The sequence below is a fragment of the Scyliorhinus canicula genome, chromosome 4, assembly GCF_902713615.1.
Source record: "Scyliorhinus canicula chromosome 4, sScyCan1.1, whole genome shotgun sequence".
Lineage (NCBI taxonomy): Eukaryota > Metazoa > Chordata > Chondrichthyes > Carcharhiniformes > Scyliorhinidae > Scyliorhinus > Scyliorhinus canicula.
The window spans coordinates 156596184-156607698 of record NC_052149.1 but is presented as its reverse complement, the minus strand read 5'-3'; the positions used below and the strand labels follow the sequence as shown (position 1 = coordinate 156607698).

The window sequence follows — 11515 nt, the reverse complement described above, 5'->3', positions numbered from 1 at the left end:
AACTCTTCAGTTTATTGTTGACGAAAAGCACCTTCATTGTACAGTAGTACCATTTTCTGAAAAAATAATTTATAAAAAAGGCAACAATTTGTTTGCAATAAACATGCCAATATAAGACAATCTGTACAGCTACAGTCAATTCAATCTTATTTACACAAAATGAAATTAATAGAAGGGCAGCACAAGTTAGGCATTGTGGATGACTCTGTTGGTCACATGATACAAGGTCCCGAGGTCAAATTTGTACCCATAATGCTAAAGTCTCTTTCATTTTAGGTCGGAAGGCACTCTATTTCCAAAACTGCAGCAGAGTTAGGTTCTCATCAGCCACTGAGTTTTGGCACCTCAATAACTGACTTTAAAATAACATATGAATTTGACAAACAGCAACAGCTTAGCATCCTAATAGTCGCATTGTTTTTGTTATGGTTTCTACCTCGACCATGGCCACTGGCAGCATGATTATCATAGTGGTAAAGCTCCCTGAAGAGACAGTATCCCTGATACAAGCAAGCTGTCAACATTCCTGCATCCCATTGTCTCTAAGAATGCCAAGGAAGCAAAACTTCACAGCTGAAGTGTATTGGAGTATTGACCCTATTCCTCTGGACCCTGAACCAACGGATTATGGATTATTTGCTGCAATTTCTCTTTCTCCCCTTCCCCCCCCCCCCCCCCCCCCCCCCCCCCCCCCCCCCCCACTGAACCTTCCCCCAAATTGCCAATAGGAGCTACCTACGTGTGTGGTGCAAAGTTCCCACAGCAGGGGAAAGGTAAAATTGGAATGAAAACTACTGATATTTTTTGCCCTTGAAGCTGGTTGTTCTTTTGTCTCTCAGCAACTGTTTGTGTATGGAATAAGAGACCAGGACATGGACAAATAACAAAAAAAGGGAGTCTTACTCACAAGAAAAGAAACAGAAAATCCAAATGTTATTTTCCACATATGGAAAAACATTGAAGCTAATAACCAGAAAAGGAAGTATGACTGCCAATAAGTTTAGACATGCTACTTAAAGAAAAATTTCAGAGACAAATATTTTTCTATTTTACAGTTTTCTGCAAGCTTTAAAACAGTAAAGTGATGATTATCTGGGGAAATGGTGTAGCAAACAGCTGGACCAGCTGTCTTCGGATGTTCTATTCACACAGAAAAATTAATTAAATTTTCTACAAAGGAGAGTTGCTATGGTAATAGACCTTGCAAAACTGATCACTGTGCTTGAAGGCGAAGATGAATATAACGAAGCAGTTGGATAAATGATCATACCATCATGCCACCAATCATGTTTGAAGCTTCAAATCTATTATTTTTTAAATCAAATATTTAAAAAACAAGTAAATCTGAACTGGACACACTATTTGTCCCATGAACATTTTGTGGTGAGTTCAGTCATTGGATCTTCAGAGCAGACTCTTCTAGGAAACGAGCCAGCCCGGATGTAATGCCATCTGATCGGGGTTGCGTGTACTGGGCAATACAACTGTAATGTTGTTAATGAATAAGATAGACATGATCTTTTTTATTGGGAATGTTAATCCAGGAATGTCATGTTAGCCCACTTTCGCTTGATTTATTCCAGCCATTGAAGTTTGCGATGAATCACAAAAAGAGGTTGAAACATGTGGCAAGGTTTCTGCACAGTAAATTAACTTTTTTCACTGTTTGATTCTTTGCAAGTGGACAATCCTTGATCTTAATTGCTTTTCAGATTCTTCTAATCTAGGTGTATTTCCTATTCCAGGTAAATTCTCTACATTTCTCTGGTGTAGCTATGTTTTTGCTTCTTCACTGCCATTGGTCAACGTGCTGTGCTGCAGCAGGTCCTGTTAGGGTCTTGAAGCGAAGCTCAAAATCATGTTGATCGCCGTAAAGGATAAATCACAGAGCTCCACTGATTGGTCCCATGCCTGAATACAGAAGAGCTTCTCCCCATTCAAATATGGTTTTTGTTGTTAAAATTATCAATCTCAAGTGGCAAGAATTTTAAGTCAGAATCAATGATGAACTTAATAGTTTTATATAGCCACGCTGTGTAATAGGATTTTCTTCTGCAAAAATTATATTTCATAACTTTCAGGAAGAAGCAGATCTTAAGTAAATTCTGTTTCTATCCAATTTGGAACCACCCCCACAGTACCACTTTGGTAAATTTCAGGGGAAAGTAACGTTATCGAGCCGAGAGTTGCGGAATAACATATCTCTCAAGTCCTGATTCTCGTGTTACAGTCATGGTAGTTAATTAAGCAAGGGTTATCAGACAAAGGCTCATGGGCAAAGACAGAGTCGTTGGAAGAGCATGTACTGTTGCTGTCTTCACACAGGGGCGAATACTGCTCAAACGGAGTGGAGAGATCCAAATACTGTTGAGGGAGAAAATTCAGACACACTTACTTTACAACACAATTATTTACAAATACAGTATATGTCAAGAGCAGTATAAAAGTTATCATTGGACTTTCACCTAACTGTAATGATTTTTTTCTCTGTAACAAGGGAACTGGAATGTGCAGCTGGTTATGACACTGACTTTAACAGTTTAACAACTGGGGCGGCACGGTAGCACAGTGGTTAGCACTGTTGCTTCACAGCTCCAGGGGCCCAGGTTCCATTCCCGGCTTGCGTCACTCACTGGCTGGGCGGAGTCTGCACATTATCCCCGTGTCTGTGTGGAATTCTTCTGGGTGCTCCAGTTTCCCCCCCACAGTCCAAAGATATGCAGGTTAGGTGGATTGGCCATGCTAAATTGCCTTCAGTGTCCAAAAAGGTTAGGTGGGGTTACTGGGTTACGGGAATAGGGTGGAGGTGTGGGCTTAAGTATGGTGCTCTTTCCAAGGAAGGGGGCCGGGTCAGGGTGGGCTTTGGGATGGTAACATATGTTGGCTCAGAAGGTAGGAAAGGCTTGTGGAGGTGGATTGTGGTAGGATTCAAGGTAACGGGGCGAGGTTCAAGGGTGACAGAAGACAGAAGGCAGAGAAATTGTGACATTGTGTGGGTATATGGTGAGGGGGAAAGTTGGTGGGTGACAGGGGGAGGGTAGAAGGTGTTGGAGTGAGTTTGAAAGGTGATGTAAACCATTTTTACAAATTGACCATGACAACCTCACTGGTGAGATCCCTTTAGGTGTGAGGGAGGTATTTTCAGGTGGGCGGAGTTCACGGTCAGTACAAGTAACTGACCAAAGGGACACCCTAATAATTATGAAGCAACTGGATGTCAATGATGCTCAATTGTGATCTCCTGTCAGCGGTGAAGCCCACATTGCGACAAGTTTGTTCCCGACTCACAGGGTTTCATAATATCGAGATCCCAGCCAGGCATGGGGTTGCTGTTCATTCTGTGCCGTCGGTTGCAGTCAGAGACAGGGATGAAGCGAGAGAGGGAGGTGGAATGCTTCCAAGAGGCATGGCTGGTGGAGGGTAAGCAACTCGTGATGCCAAACCCCTATCCTTCTGGGTGAATGATCATGGCTGATAAAGGATTATGCGGTTAGCCTTTCTATACTGCCTAGGCAATGATCTCTCTCCGGGGTTTCCACAGTAATGGGAACATGCAGAAAAGTGTCTATATAAGGGTTCTTATAAATGGCACTCATCCGCCTGGTCAAAGAGCAATATCTCCATGCACATCCAAATAGGAATGGGAGGAACACCCAATTCTGCTCCTTCAGGATTTTCTTTACCTGGAAAGGGTGGGTGGGGATGCTATACCTAGGTGAAGGCCAACTGAAGGGCTCAGTTCTTGCTTTTTGGCTTTGAGATGGAGGAAAACCTGTAAAGGACATTATTCACTTAATGTATTCATTCACACATCCATCGAAGCTTCAATAATCAGGCTGCAAGCAACCCTGTCTTGGTAATGGCTCTCATCCAGATGAGGAAAAGAAGGGTCCACCACCGATTGGCACAGGACCATGAGGAACAAGGGCCTGAGCAACAAGAGGTAGTGGGCTCTCCATAAGTTCTTGAGGCTGGTCAACATGGTTCACGGCAACAGTGAGCATTGGCCTGACCTTGGGTGCACTGGGGGTGGTGCTTTTATCTAGAGATGAGTGAAAGGCAAGGCAGGAGGTGCCATCATACTGTCTCAGGATGTGGTTGCTCACATCTGGGAGCTTCTCCAGTGTGAGCTGCAGCAGCAAGATTTCTGGTGGAGAGGCGCGGAACTCCTGGTCTGCAGTGAGTGAATGTTTATCCAGGTGTTATTTACATATGGCACCAGGACCTTCAACCCAATAAGCTAACGGTGGAGTGGGTGACTTGCTGCCTGCTCTGCCACAAAATTTGCCAAGATCCTTGTCAATGCACAATTAATTAACTCAAAGGTGGGCGGGCAATCACATGTGTTCACCCACACTGCTGCCCGGCAGGAATCACGCCGAATATCCCACCCACAATTATAAGACCATAAGACATAGGAGCAGAATTAGGCCACTCGGCCGATCGAGTCTGCTCCGTCATTCAATCACGGCTGATATTTTCTCATCCCCATTCTCCTGCCTTCTCCCCATAACCCCTGATCCCCTTATTAATTAAGAACCTATCTATCTCTGTCTTAAAGACACTCGATGATTTGGCCCCCACAGCCTTCTGCGGCAAAGAGTTCCATAGATTCACCACCCTCTGGCTGAAGTAATTTCTCCTCATTTCTGTTTTAAAGGATCGCCCCTTCAGTCTGAGATTGTGTCCTCTGGTTCTAGTTTTTCCTACAAGTGGAAACATTCTCTCCATGTCCACTCTATCCAGGCCTCGCAGTATCCTGTAAGCTTCAATAAGATCTCCCCTTCTCCGTCTAAACTCCAACGAGTACATAGAATAGAACATAGAACAGTACAGCACAAAACAGGCCCTTCGGCCCTCGATGTTGTGCCGAGCCATGCAGGTCCAGAGTCCTCAACCGTTCCTCATACGACAAGCTCTTCATTCCAGGGATCATTCCTGTGAACCTCCTCTGGACCCTCTCCAAGGCCAGCACATCCTTCCTTAGATACGGGGCCCAAAACTGCTCACAATACTCCAAATGGGGTCTGACCGAAGCCTTATACAACCTCTGAAGTGCATCCCTGGTCTTCTATTCTAGCCCTCTTGCCATGAACGCTAACATTGCATTTGCCTTCTTAACTGTCGACTGAACCTGCACGTTAACCTTAAGAGAATAGTGAACAAGGACACCCAAGTCCCTTTGTGTTTCTGATTTCCTAAGCATTTCCCCATTTAGAAAATAGTCTTTGCCTAAATTCCTCTTTCCAAAGTGCATAACCACACTTTTCCACATTGTATTTCATTTGCCGCTTCATTGCCCACTCTCCTAGCTTGTCCAAATCCTTCTGCAGCCCCCTTGCTTCCTCAATACTACCTGTCCCTCTACAGATCTTTGTATCACCTGCAAACTTAGCAACAGTGCCTTCAATTCCTTCTTCCAGATCACTAATGTATAGTGTGAAAAGTTGTGGTTCCAGCACAGACCCCTGAGGCACACCACTAGTCACCGGCTGCCATCCTGAAAAAGACCCTTTAACCCCACTCTCTGCTTTCTGCCAGTCAGCCAATCCTCTATCCATGCCAGGATCTTACCCTTAACACACAACTGCATTTGAACTCCAGAATGTAAAATTCTCCTATCATCTACCTTAAAGAGAATCAGATAAAAGTCGCTTCTGGGGTGGTTAGCTTGAATTTCAGGGACGATTTACTCTACTGCAAACAAGGCTGTTAATCATAATAATTATTGCTGGGGTGACATCATTCCTCTCTGTTGGGAGGGCAGCATGGTGGCGCAGTGGTTAGCACAGCTGCCTCGCGCCACCGAGGTCCCAGGTTTAATCCCTGCTCTGGGTCTCTGTCCGTGTGGAGTTTGCACATTCCCCCCCATGTCTGTGTGGGTTTTGCCCCCACAACCCAAAGATGTGCAGGGTAGGTGGATTGGCCATGCTAAATTGCCCCTCAATTAGAAAAAATGAATTGGGTACTCTAAATTTATTTTTTTTAAATAAAAAATTCCTATCTGTTGGGTGAATGAGATGGTTAGGGAACAACTGAACCTTTCTCCTTCTATTTGTTCACTGGAATTACTGGCAAGGTCTGCAATTTTTTTGTTGATCCCTATTTGCCATTGAGAAGGTGCTACTTTCTGAATTGCTTCAGTCTGCAGGTACATCTATAGGTAGGGAGTTCCAGAACTTTGAACCAGGAACGATGATCTATTCTTAAGTCAGGGTGGCATAGGACTTGGAGTGACACTGTAAAAGGCTTTTAGTTTTGGGACAGTAGGATGCACGGAGGAAAAAAACTGCCTTGGAGAGAAATTATAGCATATGTGCTATGACATACACTACTAACCTCATCTGATATTGAAGTCAATACTTTGTCAAGTTCTGCCACCAGCTGTTTGAAGGTTGGTCTCTGAGAAGACACTGCGTGCCAGCACTCCCTCATCAGCAAATACCTGAAAGAGAGAAATATAATTTTTAGGATCCAACGACAGTAGTTTTACACAAATCACACACGGTCTGCAGAAAACAAATGAAAAGCTGGGAAATAGTTATGTGGGGATGAGATTTTCGGAAAACCAGAGTCTCAGTAGTTATTCATGGCCAACCTGTCTGGAGTGAAGGGATCCCCGATGTTCACTCCCTGCCTCCTCCTCCTTGTTCCCCTGAACCGACATCCAAATGCTGAGCAGCATGGAATGCACCCTAATGCAACTGAGGCGATTTAGGTCACAGGAGACCACCATAAACTTTGACGCCCACATTATTGTGTACTAGAAGGCTCCCCCTGAGAGAGCCAGGCAGCGAAATCATCGCTTCAGGAAACTGATGGTCTGCTCCATATGTTCCTTGTGGTTGAAGCATGATCAGGTGGCGGAGGAGAGTCCTGAGCCAGTTGGTTATCTGGTGTCCCTTGTCACAGCTCAAGTCTCCCCGGCCTCTAGTTATGGTGGCTCAAAGACGCAGGAATGGCAGACTGCCTCAAGTTGAAGATGTTATGACTGCTGTTAGGATAGCTGGGAAGTGCTGTGCCCGCGTTTTCAGCTGCTCCAGCTTCCATAGCATTGGTTCCAATGATGTAACTACATTTTTCATTTTTCAGCACAGATATCCCATTACACTGTTGAAGATGCCTCTGCAAATCCTGTACAGAACATTTATCGGGGCGTGCCTTTTAAGTCTTCATAAGACTGTCTCAACATGTTGAAAGAACAAAGGCATTCTGTTACAATGGAGTTCTGTCTGTAACTGCCTACTGGATTTTCCTGTTACATTCAGTTGTTCTAGGCACCTTAACAATGTTACTACGGGTATATTATGAACCTTATGTTTTTCCTACTTTTCTTTCTGTCATTAACAGTCAATTTCACACTCACTGGGCAGCACGGTGGCACAGTGGTTAGCATTGCTGCCTACGGCGCTGAGGACCCGGGTTCGAATCCCGGCCCTGGGTCACTGTCCGTGTGGAGTTTGCACATTCTCCCCGTGTCTGCGTGGGTTTCACCCCCACAACCCAAAAGATGTGCAGGATAGGTGGATTGGCCGCGCTAAATTGCCCCTTAATTGGAAAAAATAATTGGGTACTCTAAATTTATAAAGAAAAAAAAAAAAAAAAAAAAATTTCACACTCACAAGGGAGCAGTGTTCACAGAGGATGCTATGATTGCAGAATCAGCATTTTTTAAAAAACTAATAGTCGAAAAAGGTAAAGAAAAGTTTAGAAAGCTTATATGTAAAACCAAATACAATGCTGTTGAGTCACTTACAGCTCATGTGTACAGTTGGATGGTTTGTCCATTCGATGGCCCTCCTTGAGAAGTTTGAAGAGCTCCTCCACAGGGATTCCTGGATAAGGAGAGCCGCCAAGCGTGAAGATCTCCCACATCAAGACTCCAAATGACCATCTGCATTGGGAACAAACCACGCATTCATTCTGTTGTCTAATTACTTGAAAACATTCAAGGGAATCGTCATCAGTATTGTGTTTGAAAGAACTTACAAACGAGGCAATGTTTATTTCCATGAAATGTTAAGAATGGCACCAGGTGCAACTTTCCTTTCATACAGCAAGTCTGGATAAATCACACTGTTCAGAATTCAGTGCAAATTAAAATAAAACTATTTATTTCAAAGAATCACAAGGTAATTACAGATGACAAAGGAAGCCATTTGTTCCATCTGCATTCATCCAGCTATTTACCTCTTTGTAGAAGTCAATTCTTGCTTTATAATTAAAAGTACCTTCTTCTAGTTGGAAGCTATATCCCCAAGCTGTCGTTTTACAGATTAATTGAAAGTAATATTCTGGGTTAACTTTTTCTAAATCCTTAACATGTTCCATATGATTATCTCTTCTGTATTGCCTCTGCACTCTACCATTTTTCTTGCTTCTTGTTGTTAGGCGTAGGCGCTGCTTCTGCTATCTGTAGTAGTGACTCAGAACTCTTCACCTCCCTAACTGCCGACATGACTGAGAGCACATAGTCTGAATTGCCCCCTTCCCCCCCCCCTTACAGGATAAAGTATGACAGATATTGGATGATTCCGACTATCCCAGCTTGCCTGCTGAATGAGAGGTGGCAACTGGCTCAGGTCATTCTTCCTCCTCTGGATTAACACGGCAGTAAGCTGACAGCAGCCTGACTGTCCAGCTCTTTGCATTTTAGCAGCACTTACAACATGGTTAACACTCATACCTACACGACATGGCATCTTGAAATAGTCCCTTCGACTGCAAAACATTCTGCAAAGTTTATCACATCCAGAATAAATTATATTCAAAGTTAAATAGGTGCTCCATCTGTCAAGTGTATTAATATTTTGACAGAACGTCTAACTTGTCAATCCATTCAGTGCAGGGTGCAATAATGCAGCATTGGCAGGCTCCTGTCAGTCATCTGGACTAACTTTCTTATATTCAGTACAGCCTTTTCAGACTGAGCGAGGGGAAATACAATACTTAAGGGCACTTAAACATGATCAGTACTTACACGTCACTTTGGTGTGTGTACACTCTGTCAAACAAGGCCTCTGGCGCCATCCACTTTACTGGCAAGCGACCCTGGAATGAAACATCAAAGTCAACCATCAGTCAGCTTAATATCCCCTTTCGACAAACTCACTGTACTTTCACATTTACATCAATAATAAGTGTCAGTCATGGTATCGGGCATCAGAGTTCAATTATTACAATAAACTATTTGCACAGGAACCGTTGTTCAATACTGTATTTATTTAATTTGGTTTTTTTTTCCCCTTTCTGATGTGGATGTGATTTTATTAGTGCTCCAACACTTCCCAAAGTTATGGGCACAGTAAGAAGTCTTACAACACCAGGTTAAAGTCCAACAGGTTTGTTTCAAACACGAGCTTTCGGAGCACGGCTCCTTCTTCAGGTGAATGGAAAGGCTTGTTCCAGAAATGTTTATATAGACACAGTCAGAGATGCCCTGGAATGCGAGCACCTACAGGCAATCAAATCATCAAAGATGCAGAGAGAGAGGTAACTCCAGGTTAAAGAGGTGTGAATTGTCCCAAGCCAGTTCAGTCGGTAGGCCTCTGCAAGTCCAGGCTTGTTGGTGGGGGCCGAATGTAATGCGACATGAATCCCAGATCCCGGTTGAGTCCGCATTCATGCGTGTGGAACTTAGCTATAAGTTTTTGCTCAGCAATTTTGCGTTGTCGCGTCTCCTGAAGGCCTCCTTGTAGAATGCTGACCCGGAGATCAGAGGCTGAATGTCCTTGACTGCTGAAGTGTTCCCCAACTGGAAGGGAACAGTCCTGCCTGTTGATAGTCGCACGATGCCCGTTTATTCGTTGTCGCAGTGTCTGCATGGTCTCGCCAATGTACCACGCTTCGGGACATCCTTTCCTGCAGCGTATGAGGTAGACTACATTGGTCGAGTCGCACGAGTATGCGCCGCGTACCTGGTGGGTGGTGTTTCCACGTGTAATGGTGGTGTCCATGTCGATGATCTGGCATGTCTTGCAGAGATTACCCTGGCAGGGTTTTGTGGTGTTGTGGTTGCTGTTCTGAAGGCTGGGTAATTTGCTGCAAACAATGGTTTGTTTGAGGTTGCGCGGTTGTTTGAAGGCCAGTAGTGGGGGTGTGGGGATGACCTTGGCAAGATGTCCATCCTCGCTGATGATGTGTTGGAGGCTGCGAAGAAGATGTCGTAGTTTCTCCGCCCCAGGAAAGTACTGGACGACGAAGGGTACTCTGTCAGTGGTGTCCCGTGTTTGTCTTCTGAGGAGGTCGGTGCGGTTTTTTGCTGTGGCGCGGTGGAACTGTCGATCAATGAGTCGAGCGCCATATCCCGTTCGTACGAGGGCATCTTTCAGCATCTGTAGGTGTCTGTTGCGCTCCTCCTTGTCTGAGCAGATCCTGTGTATACGGAGGGCTTGTCCATAGGGGATGGCTTCTTTAATGTGTTTCGGGTGAAAGCTGGAGAAGTGGAGCATCGTGAGATTATCTGTGGGCTTGCGGTAAAGCGAGGTGCTGAGGTGACCGTCCTTGATGGAGACGAGTGTGTCCAAGAATGGAACTGAATTTGGAGAATAGTCCATGGTGAGTTTGATGGTGGGATGGAACTTATTGATGTCATCGTGTAGTCGTTTCAGTGATGTCTCGCCGTGGGTCCAAAGGAAAAAAATGTCATCGATGTATCTGGTGTATAGCATCGGTTGAAAGTCCTGTGTGGTGAGGAAGTCCTGTTCAAACTTGTGCATGAAGATGTTGGCATATTGAGGTGCAAATTTGGTCCCCATGGCTGTTCCGTGCGTCTGGATGAAGAATTTGTTGTCGAAGGTGAAGACGTTGTGGTCTAGAATGAAACGGATGAGTTGCAGAATTGCGTCTGGAGATTGGCAGTTGTCGGTGTTGAGGACTGAGGCTGTTGCAGCAATGCCGTCGTCATGGGGGATGCTGGTGTAGAGTGCCGAGACATCCATTGTGACGAGGAATGTTCCTGGTTCAACTGGTCCATGGGTGCTGAGTTTCTGTAGGAAGTCCGTCGTGTCGCGACAGAAGCTGGGTGTACCTTGTACGATGGGTTTCAAGAGGCCCTCGATGTGGCCAGAGAGGTTCTCACACAGGGTCCCATTGCCTGAAACGATAGGACGGCCTGGTGTGTTGGCCTTGTGTATTTTCGGGAGGCAGTAGAGATCTCCAATGCGGGGATTACGTGGGATGAGAGCACGTAGGGTGTTCTGAAGGTCTGGATCTAAGGTCTTGATCAGTCTGCTGAGTTGGCGGATGTGTTCCTTGGTTGGATCTGCGGGTAACTGCCTGTAGTGTTCCTGGTTGTCGAGTTGTCGGTATACTTCTTTGCAGTAGTCTGTTCTGTTCAGTATGACGGTGGCCCCTCCTTTGTCTGCTGGTTTGATGACGATGTTGCGGTTGGTCTTGAGAGTGCGGATGGCGTTGCGTTGTGCTTGGGTGACGTTTGAGGCTGCCTTGTGATTGCGAGTGATGAATCTGGCATTGACACGACTTCTGACGGCTTGAGCATACATGTCGAGTCTAG

At 45.0% G+C, this 11515-nt stretch overlaps 1 protein-coding gene across 1 annotated transcript in view; it reads right to left on the bottom strand.

Moving 5' to 3' along the window:
- Positions 1-697: 697 nt before the first annotated feature.
- LOC119965108 (fibroblast growth factor receptor 4-like) overlaps positions 698-11515 on the bottom strand; it is an 87502-nt gene continuing 76684 nt past the window's right edge. The window contains exons 15-18 of the mRNA XM_038795416.1: positions 8981-9051; positions 7757-7894; positions 6340-6445; positions 698-2364 (exon numbers count right to left, since the gene is read on the bottom strand). Coding sequence (XP_038651344.1) covers positions 2206-2364; positions 6340-6445; positions 7757-7894; positions 8981-9051 — 474 coding nt within the window. The 3' untranslated portion in view covers positions 698-2205. The remainder of the gene's footprint in view (positions 2365-6339; positions 6446-7756; positions 7895-8980; positions 9052-11515) is intronic.